This window comes from Diachasma alloeum, unplaced genomic scaffold (genome assembly GCF_001412515.2).
Source record: "Diachasma alloeum isolate Michigan unplaced genomic scaffold, Dall2.0 Dall_scaffold_00199, whole genome shotgun sequence".
Lineage (NCBI taxonomy): Eukaryota > Metazoa > Arthropoda > Insecta > Hymenoptera > Braconidae > Diachasma > Diachasma alloeum.
The window spans coordinates 10,214-25,773 of NW_021680364.1; the positions used below are offsets into that span (position 1 = coordinate 10,214).

At 44.6% G+C, this 15,560-nt stretch overlaps 2 protein-coding genes across 3 annotated transcripts; one reads left to right on the plus strand and one right to left on the minus strand.

Moving 5' to 3' along the window:
* Positions 1-337: 337 nt before the first annotated feature.
* On the plus strand, positions 338-4,586 carry LOC107035548 (keratin-associated protein 6-2). 2 transcript variants are annotated; one of them, XM_015253019.1, is made up of 5 exons: positions 338-413; positions 1,929-2,076; positions 3,835-3,985; positions 4,067-4,275; positions 4,318-4,586. In XM_015253019.1, exons 1-5 carry the CDS (start codon positions 399-401, stop codon positions 4,488-4,490), a joined length of 696 nt encoding a protein of 231 aa, XP_015108505.1. In that variant the 5' UTR covers positions 338-398; the 3' UTR covers positions 4,491-4,586. The 2 variants fall into 2 exon arrangements, with proteins under 2 accessions (XP_015108505.1, XP_015108504.1); XM_015253018.1 differs by having other exon boundaries at positions 4,067-4,586.
* A 487-nt stretch (positions 4,587-5,073) lies between these two features.
* Positions 5,074-12,886, minus strand: LOC107035535 (collagen alpha-2(IV) chain). Its single transcript, XM_015253004.1, has 5 exons — positions 12,828-12,886; positions 12,387-12,579; positions 12,021-12,141; positions 11,597-11,947; positions 5,074-11,518 (listed from the first exon to the last, which is right to left on the minus strand). The coding sequence occupies exons 1-5, from the start codon at positions 12,884-12,886 to the stop codon at positions 5,724-5,726; spliced, it is 6,519 nt and encodes a 2,172-aa protein (XP_015108490.1). The 3' UTR covers positions 5,074-5,723.
* Between the last annotated feature and the right edge of the window lie 2,674 nt (positions 12,887-15,560).

Sequence of the window (15,560 nt, forward strand, 5' to 3'; positions counted from 1 at the left end):
ACAATGCATTTTCAGGACGAAAGATCGTAAGAAAATAACAATTCATTTTTCTCTCCCTGCAATATACTTTTTGGGAAAGAATTTCTGAAGTATGAAGCTCATGATCCATCGTCGGATGCAGTGGAAAAATGCTACATTTCGAAGATGTTGTCTGAGGTACATCTGTCTCGTAAATACGACGATACGTTGGGTGTGTCATACGTGGAAAGCCAGAGTGACTTCTCGACAAATGGCCTTGTCACACCGGCGAGCCTCAAAGAAATATGCTGGTGCCAAAGGTTGCGGGGGTGGGGACGTTTAAATATATATATGGGATACTCAGTTGTTTTACCTAGACAGTGCATCGCTTCGGCGCTTGACAGGTTACAGTGATTTTTTTAGTTCGCGTGCACAGGATCATGAAGAGTACACTCGTAAGCATTGCATTTTACCTGGGATATTAGTTTGTTGAGAGAAAATGTTTTCATTTTTCACGGGAAAGTTCGCGGAGGTTCTGAGGGGTTCATCATTTACGGGGAGGTTCACTCGAGGAAAAAAATTGTTTCGTTTTTCGAGAAAAAAAATTTGAAATACCATTTTCCGGGTGATTTTTCTTTAAGGGTTTGTAGGTGAGAGATTCTTTTTTTTTGTATTTGAAAAATATCTTTAAAAAAATCCTCAACGTATTTTTTAAAAATTGTTTTTCGAATGTGATCACCATTTTTCGCTCCTTAATTATGATAAATGGGGGAGAGAATAGTAGTTATTTTCAATGGATCGATTATATTCTCGAAAATTTTTATGAGTATCAAATAGAATGAGTGAATTTCCACGAGAGGAATGGAAAATTAATGGCAACCGTACAGAATAAATGCGCTTATTCGAATTTTAGGGGGGAAGTGCACTGGTGAAATCTGAATTACTGAGAGGAGCCCTCTCAACTAACTGTAGAGTAACAAAAGACTAGATAGATGTGTAAGGAGTGTTAGGACCACTAAACAGAGTGAGCATTGATAAAGGAAGTCTGTACATAATAGTTGGGCAAGAAAACGACCTAGTGATTTATGCTGAGATTTTTACGGAATCAAATTGGACTCAATTTCATACAAAAATCGAAAATTATAATTTATTATTCAATAAAATGTGGGAAAAACTGACGTTTAGAATAAAATGTGGGAAAAGAAAGAATGACTTTACTATAAATTTTCAATGGATTGGAATTTTTTTAATTTACAACCAAAAATAAATTACACTGAAATAACAAAATGTTCATCAATTTAAAAAATTCCTCAATGATGATATCCAACTGTTTTGGTAAATTTTGTAGATAAAAATTCTGTTCACCATTCATTGCGAAATATCCGAGGTTTTCTTTAAGCCTCATTTGATTTTATGTTAAAAGACAATTTTCGAACATTCGGATATTGAAACCATAAAAATCTAAACACGATTTTCCATGTTTACTCGATTTTACAAAAATCTGAAAAAATTAAAAAGTTCACTGCTCAAGTTTTGATCATTTATAAAATTATTCCAAAATAAGACTCCAATAAAAAGTAAAAATCTGACTTTTTTTCATGCGTTATTTCATTTTATTGAATTCGTTAATGTGCGCCAATGGAATGAATATGTTTTCCATAAAAATAACTAAACATCCGTGTGATTCCGTCATTAAAATCAATTACAATCAGATAACGAAACCCTATTCCATTAACCGCTACTCGAAAAACCTCAATAAAAAGTATCTCCTCATTCAGAAGTACCCAATATACACTTGAAATCATCAAAGAGCATAAAGACAGGAAGGAGCCCTTCAGTCTCTAATGAAACTGTTCCGCCCCCATGTTGAAACTATCTCCAGCGATCCTCAAACAGTGACAATTGCTCGAGGGTTGTTTGCACAGTACACAACCGACATTGCTCGCAACACAAGTGTAATTACGTTACAGATAACATTCCTTATTGGAGCTGTGGCGATATGCCGAGGTGCTGCACAAGTACCCAAAGCACCCGTAAAAAGCTACGAAATAACCGTCGAGGACGAAACGAAGTATCCTGATAAATCGAAAGATTTGGAGCCCTCCGCCAGCGACAGGAGTGAGTATCTTTCATTTCATCAAATGAGTTTTATTCTTCCTCCGCAGCTAAACAATCTTGAGACTGGTGTAGCAAATCCGGGATTTCACGGGAAAGTAATGTAAACAGAGCAGTGGAAATTCCGTAGCGATATGCAGTCTGCGAGAAAATTCCATTTCACGGTTTTTCATCTCAAGTACTTCGTACACCCGAGGCGTATTTACCATACGATTACGTGGAATAGTCATCTCTCCGCGGTAGAAGCAGTCCGACTCCGCCCAAGACCGTGTGAACTTGTGTGACATACTTGGAGGAGTTGAATAGATTGTGGAGAACATGTTGAATAACAATTACCAATCTGTTTTAATTGTCAAGTATGTTATTCTGTTATGAGTTATTGACGTACTACATGGGTATTTTACGAGTTGTGAGGGGACTTGATAAGTCTTTGACGTGTAGAAAAATATTTAAGATAAAGGTCGACAAATATTTAAGATAAAACCGGGTCAAGTCGATTTTGACTTTTGGTCAGTTTTTCCTGAATATCTCGGCATCTAAGTGAGACAGCTAAATTTTTCTCATGACCTTTTTTATAACTCTCAATTGGCTCTGCAAAAAAGTAGCAACAAAAAATTTTTCTATCTCTTTTATGTTCCGAGATATTCGTCAAAAACTAGCCAATAGTCAAAAACGACTTAACCAGGTTTACCGTCTCACTACTGAATTATTATCGCTTGACTCTTCCCGAAAATTCAACAAATATTTTTTCCACATTTCATGCATTGTTGTTCATTGGAAAAATACACAGAGCGGCTCTGCAATTTCCAATACAAAGCGCTAAAAAAAAAACAAATTGCGAACCGAATTTCCACACTGCGTTATTGAGACAAAATGGAATAACAATGTTTTTGTTTTCTCATGATCATTAAGCACGGACAGATCGTTGAAAAACGACATTTAACCCGAATCATGTGAATCGTTAAGCTATTTTCATGTACAAACCAGACACCGAAATATCGACAAACTGTCAAAACAAACTGAAAGTGAAACTAGATTCCCGTTATGCCACTCTTCTCGGATACTTTGCCCCACATTGGTGTTTAGTTGATGACTAATAAACATCAATGGTTCCTGACGTCATTTCCGTTTCCCTCAGAAAATGCAATGTATAAGCATAAGTGCGGCTGTATGTTAGTCAATGTCATTCTCGTCTCGCGACGCTGACTGCTTTGCGATGCGTAATATTCATATTGTTGGGAAAATTTTTTTATTGCGACTGCGATGATCAGCGTCAATTAATTTTTTTTCGCTGCCTAGTTATAGTCCCGGCTGATTGGGCTCGCAATGAAGTTCATCAAGACTCATTCTTTGATGCTAAATTTCATCGCAAAAGCGGATTACAATAATGAGTACCGACCTCACGTGTCTAGAAGTTACATTGTTGAATACAATGCGTCATTTAGCAGCCCTTCCATTTCGCTCTAACTTTGGCTAAGAGCTTATGTCCTGGGTAGTCTGCGGTTCACTCGGGTTGTATTTTTCAAATATATATTTTTCAATAAAAACGAGAAAAAAGAAAATTATTTTTAACAATTTGTTCTTTGTCCTGTGTAATGAGAAAAACATCGATTTTTTAAATAATCGATGTTTTTTCCTGAAAAATCGATTCACAACATCGATGTTCTTGAAAAACATCAATTCTTCGATAATCGATGGTTTTTAAAACATCGCCCATCCCTAAATATTTATAGTGTACCTCAATAGTATCTCTTGTTTCAGCTTTCCTCATTGGCAAGGGTTACGGCGGAATTAATGGATATGGAAATTATCCAAGAGGCTTTTACGACTATTACCGGGGTCATGCTCCAAATTCTGTCTACCGAGGATATTCGTCCGGTATAAATGGAATCCTCGGGAGCGGCAATGCTGGGTAAATTACATAACTGTCTCAACTTTTCTCATTCATTCACCAAATGAATCATGAATCATTTTGGTTTTATTTTTCACACAGATGTGGCTACGGGTATGGTGGCCTTGATTGTGAATACCCCGCTGGACAGTACGGCGGTTACGGTGGTTATGGAGGATATGGAGGATACGGAGGTGGCTATAGAGGATATGGAGGCGGTTATGGAGGATACGGAAGCGGTTATGGAGGATACGGAAGCGGTTATGGAGGCTACGGAGGCGGTTATGGAGGCTACGGCGGCGGTTATGGAGGCTACGGAGGCGGTTATGGAGGCTACGGCGGCGGTTATGGAGGATACGGAGGTTACGGAAGTGGATCGGGATATGGATATGATGATGCACTCCAAGGGGATAGTACATACAACAGTTTAAACAATTTCGGAGGTTCTTCCGGATACCCTGGTTATGGAAATCCTTCATACGCCAATCACGGTGGTGGCATCCGTGTAATTGGGAAAAGCATTTAATTGTGACAATCAAATATACTACGGGCCAATAAGTATATAGTGTGGTTGCCCACCACCTCAACTCTATCATTAAATAAACTGTTATGTTTCTATGAATTTGTTATGAGTTAACAGTTATTACCTATCAATTACTGCGAAGAAAGCAAAATATTGTCAGCTTGCGTAAATTTGCTATCTCATATCGAGGAATATTTTTCGCACAATTCTTACATTCTTTTGCTAATTACGTCGGTGGGTATGAACTGGATAATTATTTCATTTTAATCTCCACTGACGTTTGATCATCTATAATTTTATGCCAAAATTCATGACGTTATCTGAACTAACACAGTATTTTCCGATAACGTAGATTATTTTAGACATGTAAAAATGGGAGAGTAGCAGTTGCTTTGTTTTCGTAGCAGAGTGAGAAGTAAGTTAATAGCGACCTGTGGAGTTCATCCCAGTTGTCTGATTGCCCTCGGAGCCAGTACGACGAGGAGAAACTGGATGAAATGTCAGAGGATAATAAGTCGATGAACACATAAAATTAATGATAGACCTATATCATTCATATTTTTTTATTCGATGTACCTATCGGACTCATTCAATGACGTAACTCTAAACTGATTTTTTCCAATACTTTTTACAAATACATTGTTATTAGAACCATCTTCTGCAGTATTCTTTAATGTGAAAGAAGAGAATTATGAACATCTGTTATCATACATAGCACGTTCTAATATTAAAGTTAATATATACAATTGTATAATTTATTTGTAGCACACAGCGAATCTCGAGGATTAGCAGTATTATCTTAATAATCTCATAGTAATGAATTATGGTAACTAATATCTAGATACATCTACGCGAAGTGTGAGTGGAAACAGTATGATTATACAAATCTACTATTCGAAATCGAATCGATCGTCAGTCGGTATTAGCCCTAAATCTAAGATTACACGAGTTCCCCCTCTCGAATCACTGGAATGAGCATGGAATGTCACGAAGTTGTGTGATAGTGGAGAGGAGAGTTTCCATTTGTGGTATGGAAACTTCAGATAATGGTCCAACGACTAAAGTAACCACAGTGATTTCTGTCGACTAGCCAGCAGCCGAAGTTTAATCCAGTTAACTTACGATTGTGCTTGCTCCACATACTGTAGACAAGCTGCTGCTCCTTTTTACTTCACTCTTAATGCAATCGGCGTGAAGTAGGAAGAGCCAGGGGTATCGCATAGTCAATGATGCACATCAATCACTGCTTTTCCTCCTCTTGACTTTTCGTCTGTGCGACCGTGATCGGGGAGTTTTCCCAGTTAAACCTGGAACATTCAAGTAACCTATATTTGCTTCACTGAGGACACGCCTGATGGCCTTAATATTACTGAGTTGACCGAGGTCGAAGTGCTTTCCACCGACGATTGGATTGTCCTGTCGACCATCGCAAACGTTGCAGGGGTATGGTACAGGTGTTGCTGTTGGGAAAATTGATCGTGTCATGCTTTCACTCTCAGCATCATCACCTGGACAGTAGGGTACGAAAATCACCGGGATGAAACCGAGTTGACCGTACACAGGAGCTTCGCTGATTTTCGGTTCTATGATTGTGCTCGGGGTCGTGGTGATTGGTGATGTGCTCGATGTGTTCTTCGATTCTACGATGTAACAGGGACACATCTCTGGGTTTGGTCCGACTGGTAGCGGAATTGGTTTGATTTTGATGGGTCCGGGGGGGTGGACGCCTATCGCAGAGAATTCAGCGGGATTTTTGGGAGATGTGTTTACCTGGTCAAGTCCTGGGGCGGGATCACTGGGTCTCTGGGGGAGGGTTTGAAACTCGTTCGCTTGTTCTTGCTCTTCAGGAATCGCTTGACGCGGCGGCTCTGATTGCAAGTTTCTGTAGTTCTCGTCGTATTGGGATATTTGGTAATCTAGATCCTCGAAATTTGGTGGGTCGTATGGATTTAGTGGGCTTTCCTTCTCACTTTTTCGGTCGAACGGGAGTTGGATTGCTTGATTTATAATTATATTCTTTTCGTCTTCGGTGTAGTCTTCTGCATTCATCATGTTGGCCATTATTGCGCGTTGGAATGAGTTGTATTCAGTCTGGCGATATCCTGGATAGTTATTTGGACCAACTCCTGGTGAATTTTCAGTTAAGCCGAAAGGTGTTGGCTGACGATTGGGTGGGACTACTACACGCTCTGAATATGGGTAATTCGTGCGTTCGTAGTTGTCTTGTTGATTGTAAATATTGGGGTTTTCTGGTTCTGGTTGAAATTCATAAGAAGCGGGTATGTATTGGCCGCCTGGATACACTGTTTTTAGGGTCCCTTGGAAAGGGAAGCGGGGATCACCGGGCCACGGTCCACTTGGGCCGGGTGAACCTGTTGGCCATGGACCGTCTGGTCCTGCGGGGCCTACACCTCCATCGCCACCGATTCCGCCGTCACCTCCGAATCCGCCAACAGGTCCTCCTGGACCGTCAGGCCCTCCCGGACCTCCAGGTCCTCCTGGACCTCCAGGTCCTCCTGGACCTCCAGGTCCTGCAGGTCCTCCAGGCGCAGGCGGAAAACCGGGGTAGTTGGGATTGTCAGGATCAGGGTATCCAGGATATGAAGGTGGAGTTGCGGTACCTGGCTGTTGAGGGTAGCCAGCTCCGGGGTAACTAGGACCGGAAGAGCCTGGATAACCTGATGGGTAGTTTGGTGCGCCAGGGCTGCCCGGCGTTGATCCGGATTGACAGGGAGTCGAATGACAAATTGGTTTCGTAGGTGCACCGGGAGGAGGTGATCCGGGACGCGAAGTATGAGACCCACCTCCTGGTTTTGGACGATTTGGGCGGTTTGGGGGACTGGGATGAGGTTGACTGGGTTTCGGAGGGAGGTATGCTGGTCCGACAGGTGCACTCGGTCGACTTGGTTTCCCGGGTTTGCTTGATATTCCAGAGCCGGGTCGACTCGGGTGTCCTGGGTGAGATGGAGGTGAAGGTTGTGCTGGGGGACTTGGCCCTGGTTGATAACTCGGCTTCGATGGAGCATTTGGGTGAGAAGGTATGCTCGCTCCCGGTTGACTTGGATAGCCAGGTTTTGCTGGTGTGCCAGGTTTGGATGGAATGTTTGATCCCGGTTGATTTGGATAGCCGGGTTGGGCTGGCGTCCCAGGCCGAGAGGGAATGTTGTTATCCGAGTGACTTGGGTATCCTGGTTGTGATGGCGCAGATGTTCCTGGTTGACTGGGATATCCGGGGTGTGATGCAGATCCGGGTCGAGATGGGATGTTATTTTCTGATTGACTTGGATATCCAGGGTGTGCGGGGGTACCTGGTCTGGATGGAATACCAGCCCCTGATTGACTTGGATATCCAGGGTGCGAGGGTCCAGTAGTTCCTGGTTGACTGGGATAGCCAGGGTTTGCGGACGTACCTGGTTTGGATGGGATGCTCGTTCCAGGTTGACTGGGATATCCCGGCTGGGATGGCCCGGTAGTTCCTGGTTGACTGGGATGTCCCGGCTGGGATGGCCCGGTAGTTCCTGGTTGACTGGGATATCCCGGCTGGGATGGCCCTGTAGTTCCTGGTTGACTCGGATATCCCGGCTTGGATGGCCCGGTAGTTCCTGGTTGACTGGGATATCCCGGCTGTGATGGCCCGGTAGTTCCTGGTTGGCTGGGATATCCCGGCTGGGATGGCCCGGCAGTTCCTGGTTGACTGGGATATCCCGACTGGGATGGCCCGGTAGTTCCTGGTTGACTCGGATATCCCGGCTTGGATGGCCCGGTAGTTCCTGGTTGACTGGGATATCCCGGCTGTGATGGCCCGGTAGTTCCTGGTTGACTGGGATATCCCGGCTGGGATGGCCCGGTAGTTCCTGGTTGACTGGGATATCCCGGCTGGGATGGCCCGGTAGTTCCTGGTTGACTGGGATATCCCGGCTGGGATGGCCCGGTAGTTCCTGGTTGACTGGGATATCCCGGCTGGGATGGCCCGGTAGTTCCTGGTTGACTGGGATATCCCGGCTGGGATGGCCCGGTAGTTCCTGGTTGACTGGGATATCCCGGCTGGGATGGCCCGGTAGTTCCTGGTTGACTGGGATATCCCGGCTGGGATGGCCCGGTAGTTCCTGGTTGACTGGGATATCCCGGCTGGGATGGCCCGGTAGTTCCTGGTTGACTGGGATATCCCGGCTGGGATGGCCCGGTAGTTCCTGGTTGACTGGGATATCCCGGCTGGGATGGCCCGGTAGTTCCTGGTTGACTGGGATATCCCGGCTGGGATGGCCCGGTAGTTCCTGGTTGACTGGGATATCCCGGCTGGGATGGCCCGGTAGTTCCTGGTTGACTCGGATATCCCGGCTTGGATGGCCCGGTAGTTCCTGGTTGACTGGGATATCCCGGCTGTGATGGCCCGGTAGTTCCTGGTTGACTGGGATATCCCGGCTGGGCTAGCCCGGTAGTTCCTGGTTGACCGGGATATTCCGGTTGTGATTGCCCGGTAGTTCCTGGTTGACTGGTATATTCCGGCTGGAATGGCCCGGTAGTTCCTGGTTGACTGGGATATCCTGGGTGTGATGGCCCAGTAGTTCCTGGTCGACTAGGATGCCCCGTTTGTGAAGGTTCAGTAGTTCCCGGTTGACTGGGATATCCCGGTTGTGAAGGTCCAGTAGTTCCTGGTTGACTGGGATATCCTGGTTTGGATGGCCCAGTAGTTTCAGGTTGACTGGCATGGCCAGGCTGGGTTGATGTTCCCGGCCGGGATGGAATGTTACTTGCAGGGTGACTCGGATACCCGGGGTGTGATGGGCTACCAGGGTGTGAGGGTATGGACGCTCCTGGTTGACTTGGATGACCAGGTTGTGATGGAATGCTCGGCTGTGACGGTGCGGATGTTCCCGGTTGGTTGGGATATCCAGGTTGTGATGGGGGCAAAGGTCGTGATGGAGGACTCGATCCTGGGTGATAACTTGGTTTCGAGGGAGTGCTTGGACGAATTGGTATACTTGGTCCTGGTTGACTTGGATAACCCGGTTGTGACGGAGTTCCACTGTGTATAGGAGTACTCGTTCCAGGTTGACTTGGAGAACTAGGTCGCGATGGAATGTTTGCCCCTGGGTGACTGGGATGTCCTGGATGCGATGGAGGATGTGCTCCTGTTTGGCCTGGATATGCAGGCTGATCCGGAGAAGATCCCGGACTCGCGGGTCTCGAAGGTCCATTCGAACCTGGGCGAGTTGGATAGCTAGGTTGTGGTGCAGGAGCGGGCCTTGGTGGGACATTCGCATCTGGTTGATTTGGATACCCTGGTTGAGATGGAATTGCAGGCGACGATGGACCACTGGGTCGTGATGGCACATTTGCCCCTGGTTGGCTAGGATAAGCTGGTTGCAATGGAGTCCCAGGCCGTGAAGGAATATTAGTTCCTGGTTGATTCGGGTAGCTAGGTTGTGATGAAGTACTAGGCCCGTGGGACCCGCTAGGCTTCGATGGACCGTTCACTCCTGGTTGATTTGGATAATTAGGGTTTGTTGGGAAGCCAGGCTGCGATGGAGAACCTCCTGATGCCGGTGGGTTTCCCGCTCCTGGTGTCAAAGAAGTCCCAGGTCTCGAGGGGACATTAGCTCCAGGTTGCGATTGTGAAGTAGGGGAGCTGGGTTTATATGTCGGGCTTGGTCGGGCAGGAATTTGGCCCTGAGGTGGACCGGGATAACTTGGCTGAGATGGTGCTCCAGGTCGGGTAGGAATTTGTCCTTGAGGTGTACTAGGATAGCTTGGTTGAAATGGTGCTCCAGGTCGAGATGGGGTGCCAGCACCGGGCTGATTTGGATAACTCGGTTGTGAGGGTCCATTCACCGGGGGATTGGGTTGGAGTGCCGGGCTGGAAGGAATACCCGGTGTCGATGGAGTTCCAGCTCCAGGCTGAGATGGGTAACTTGGTCGAGAGGGTGTCTGTGGTCTCTGCGGTGTACTTATTCCAGGATGATTTGGGTAGATTGGTTGTGATGGGATTCCCGGCTTCTGCGGAGTGCTGATTCCAGGCTGATTGGGATAATTCGGTTGAGACGGTGTCCCTGGTCTCTGTGGAGTGCTTATCTCAGGCTGGTTTGGGTAACTGGGTTGAAGTGGTGTTCCTGGCCTTTGCGGAGTGTTTATACCAGGCTGGGCCGGGAAACTGGGTTGAGATGTACCCGGATTCTGCGGAGTACTTATCCCTGGCTGTCCAGGGAAACCTGGTTGCGATGATGTACCCGGCCGCTGTGAAGTTGGCCGCGACGGAACTCCCGGTCTCTGAGCTGTGTCTGTTCCGGGTTGATTAGGATAACTTGGTTGAGAAGGAAAACTGGGTTGAGATGGTGTGCCCGGACTCTGTGGAGTACTTACTCCGGGCTGACCAGGAGAACTTGGTTGGGACGGCGAACCTGGCCTCTGCGGATTGCTTATTCCAGGTTGGCTAGGAAAACTGGGTTGGGACGGTGAACCAGGCCTCTGTGGATTGTTTATTCCAGGTTGGCTAGGAAAACTTGGTTGGGACGATGAACCTGGCCTCTGTGGACTGCTTATTCCAGGTTGGCTAGGAAAACCTGGTCGAGACGGCGAACCTGGCCGCTGCGGACTGCCAGGTTGATAGCTAGGCCGTGGTGGTACTTCCGGTCTCTGAAGTCCGTCTGCTCCGGGTTGATTAGGATAACTTGGCGGGGCCGGTTCTCCTGGTATCTGAGATATGCCTGTACCGGGTTGATTCGGATGAGTTGGTTGAGACGGTGTTCCTGGTCTCTGAGGTATGCCCGTTCCCGGTCGATTAGGATGAGTCGGCTGGGGCTGTGATCCTGGTCTCTGAGGTGAGCCTGTACCGGGAGGACTAGGTTGATTTGGTTGAAAAGGTATTTCCGGCCTCGATGGTGTTCCTGTGTCAGGCTGACTCGGCTGGGAGGGTCTTTGAGGTGTACCCGTTCCAGGTTGATTCGGATAACTCGGTTGAGAAGGAATTCCGGGTTGCGATGGAGGACTTACAGGTTGACTTGGACCTCCATTAGAGCTCCCCGATGTTGGAACTGAAAAAGAATCAATCATAAAATTTATAATCATCTCTCTCTGCAATCATTTCAACATCAATATCTAATCAATCTTACATTCGGGTCGTGACGGGTTGGATCCGCCAGGACGCATGGCACCTCCTTCATGTCGACTACAAGTCTCCGGAAAATGTAAATCCCTCCAGGGAGTTATAACCCCGTGATGCTCATGGTGATCATGATGGTCATTATGTTCATGATGTTCGTGTTTATGCAAGAAAATTTCTATATCTTCTCTGGGTCGAACGACGCGATAACCCCAGCCATCACTAATATAGAAGACTGCTATCATCTTCCCAAATGGGTCTACATATCCATAACACCCATAGGTCACACCATCAGGACCAAGTGTTTCGTGATGAAACTGCTGGCCATCTGGAGTGACGTCATATCCATAGTTATATGAATCTAGAAAGAAAACATCTGAAAATTAGCACAATTCAATGAGTCGACAGTAAACAATAGAATAAACAACACTAACTCGTCTCGAAGTCTTGGTTCAGGTACTGGCTCTTCTGATCATCCCTGATACTGAGCAGCAATTCCTTTCCTTCTCTACTGTCTTGTCCCTCAGCGACTTGCAGAATTCCCTCTGCAATCACCTATTGACAAAGAAGAATAAATTAGCATGTATCCGCCCTACGATTGAGCATTCACATTCAAAACGCGCTTGGGTCATTGTTCTACGTGAGCCTCCTCAAGTGCAATCAGCAACGATCTCACATGGTATGCACTTATAAGCAGTAGAACCCTTTTTTTTCTCCTTTTGCAAGGGGCGTCCGCGTCGAATTGAATACCATGGAATATATGAGGTCTAACCAATGAGATACATTGACCACACATTTGCCATTTGATCGTATCCATACGTCTCATAAATTCTCTTAATCCTCAGGTAGTCATTATGCTGTACGCAATATGAACGAAAAAGGTGCGAAATGTCATCGTGACATAGATCAACAGCCCATATAACCTTCTCATCCTCACCGAGACCGCAGGGGTGCCGTATCAAATTATTACGAAATTCAATGTATCCCAAGGATCTGTTTAATGAGACAATTTTGGGTCAGAATGGTAATGAATAAACTTCACGTAAATATCCAAGACAGCGTGAAGCACAAGCGTCCGGCGGAAGGCCCCTTATTTCACTACATCTCTCCAAGGCTACAGACAATTAGGATTGATTACTTCATCGAGATCCAGATTTGCGAAATTTGAGGAGTTTACAGCCCATGTGCCAAATGGCAGTGTACGCTAACAACTTGAAAATGCCTGACGGCAATATTTTTACTTTCCTTCAACCATCATTATCGCCTTTCTCATTCCCTGACGATTCTTCCCCTTGGCCATGGTTTATCGATTTGAAAGGGATTTGTGCCAAACGCACACCGCACTCATACGCATTTAAACTTACGTATCGTTCACCGGCGTTTGTATTAATACGATTAATGTCCAGTGTGCACGGGAGAGGTGGTTTATGTAGGGTATGCTCATGTGCTCGATATGTAGCGTACATAAGCCAAGTTGGTAAATGCTGCGTAAACGAGGCACAGAGAAGAAGTACTTGACCCAGCGAGTAATCGATGTTGGAGTAATTAATTAACTGCCTTGACTAAAATTAATATCAACTTGTTTTACAAACTCGGAATTATTCCAGCAAAATTGGGAAATGAGCGTTACCATGGAATACTTTCCAACAATTAATATCTGATGCGAATACTTGCATTGATTGTTACTTATTGCCCACCTTTTTGAATCAATTAGACCAGTTGGAGTCGGCCATTCTCATAATTTCGTTTTACAGCTTGAACCCTTAATTTCCTGCAATTATGGAAGAGAATTGGGTTAAATGCCCCGAATAGTTGAGATATCTTTTCGTATTTATTTGGTCATTTCGTTTGTTAAACTTTTTAATGAGCATTTGGTAATTATGAAATTTTGTAATACAATTCCCATTCACATTTAGAGGAACAATTTCGACGAACGCCACTCGGACTCTCATTTCGTTAGATAATCCTCATTCCGTTGAATAAATGTAAATTTGAATTTCTATCACAATTCTCTAGGGAAATTAGCATACCTCAATTTAGAAGATACTTCTGATATGGAAGTGAGTGAAAGTGATTGCAACATGAATTTTCGGTAGGCGAGGTACCACAGGTCAGTTCTCTCCCACCGATTGACACTTACTCTCATCTATAAGGTCCATTCATTTTTATTACCCCATAAAAAAGTCATTAACGCGTCATCTCTGACAAATTGGATTCGACAACCGGATTATGCTGTACTTTATAATTAGGAATGAGGAAGAATGTGGAAAGGAGAAACTCGGTTCATTTGATCTACTAAAAATTATCGCGAAAAAATGCTAATGTCCAACAAACAGAAGTTCAAACATTTAACCTTTCTACCTATTACGCGTACCCCGAGAACACTAAATTATTGAAAAAAGTTTGGTATTGCCCACTCGCGGAATTTTCGATTTCTCGTAAAAAGCGAAAGATTGAGGACTTCCGGGTACATTTCTATCGGATAACAATCTTTATTTAGAAATCGTCATTTCTGTTTCATCAATAATAACGAATTGAATAATCGATCGGAGTGCGTCATGCTGTTGAACCGCTGGAATATTTTCTGTGGCAAGAATTTCGGTATCCTTGGCATTTGCTAAATAATTTTGTTAGTGTTGTTTGAGGGAGTTTAAGGCCTCTCGATCAACTATCCATGCTCATCCTTTGATTCTGTGACAAGCCAGTGATCTCACCAATCACCCACGCAGAAGGGAAAGTAACTTTTACAAACTCTTGAAATAAATTCGTAACACCACACATGCCTTTTCAATAAACTTCTACGTGGGATGTGTGCGCTTCTTCATCATTGAGTGGTCGTGAAAAAGAATTTCTCTCCATTCAATTGGATGGATAAATCAATTGTTTATACAGGGTGTCCCAAATTTTTCACAGGAGATTCAGATAACAATTACGGAACGCTCCGGAAAAATTCCGTGACAGTTCCGTAAAGCTTCCTACAACCACATTTCACTCCGAAATTATGGAAAAGAAACGTATTTTTTGTTGAATATTTCTCTCCGTGTGAGTGATTGTTAAATATTTCAAGATTTTTTTACTTGAAATTTCAGAAGTAATTTTCTAACAGTGTATGATTTTGCGAATATCAAAGATTCAGTTTCCTATTACGATTTCGACAGCGATTCACGCAGCATCAAGGCATTGTTTAATATTTAAAAAATCTCAGTCTCATCAAATTTGCCCTAAAAAATGCAAACTTGTCCCAAACATTTTTTGATCACAGTACCACTTACCAAGATATTTGCCTGTGACTCTCAATTCGGGACACCCTGTACACAGTTCAATTATTTTAGTATTGTGGAGTGTCGCCCACACGGGACGACAGTTACGCGGGGTAAACGCGAGCTATTATCAACACTAATTTTATTGTACAATCGGTAGTTCATTTGAGGAAAGGTTAATTCATTCCAGCAACAATGGTAGACCCCGTGTAATGAATCAATGCTTTTCATTCAGTGAATCGCAGAGTTATTGCGATTTGTGTCACGTATTCATAGTCTAGTGCGGCGGGGATCCGGGAGTACTCCGACCGGGAATGACTGATGAGTTCACAGCTTTAATTTGACGGAAATTCCGACAAACGTGAGGAGCTTCGGACCATTCACTGGGCCGTGGAGTTTAATCTGAACGGAGAGGTGATTCTTCGGGTTATTTTTAGATCATTCGGCTGTTTATGTTACTAAGAATGTACTTCTCGTCTAGACTTTTGGAATTCATAAACGGTTATATGGTAATCTCCGAGATTTTATGGAAGACAAGCTGAATATTGTTTCCCCGAATTTATGGAATACTCCGGAGTTTTATTTGGAGTTCAGGTCGTATTTGCCTCGGGAGTAAATACTGTCATAAAGTAGGGGAATATTAAATTGTCAGTGTAACTCTTGGAGAAACCTATTAACTTCAGAAATATAAGATCTGTTGAGATATAAAAAAAT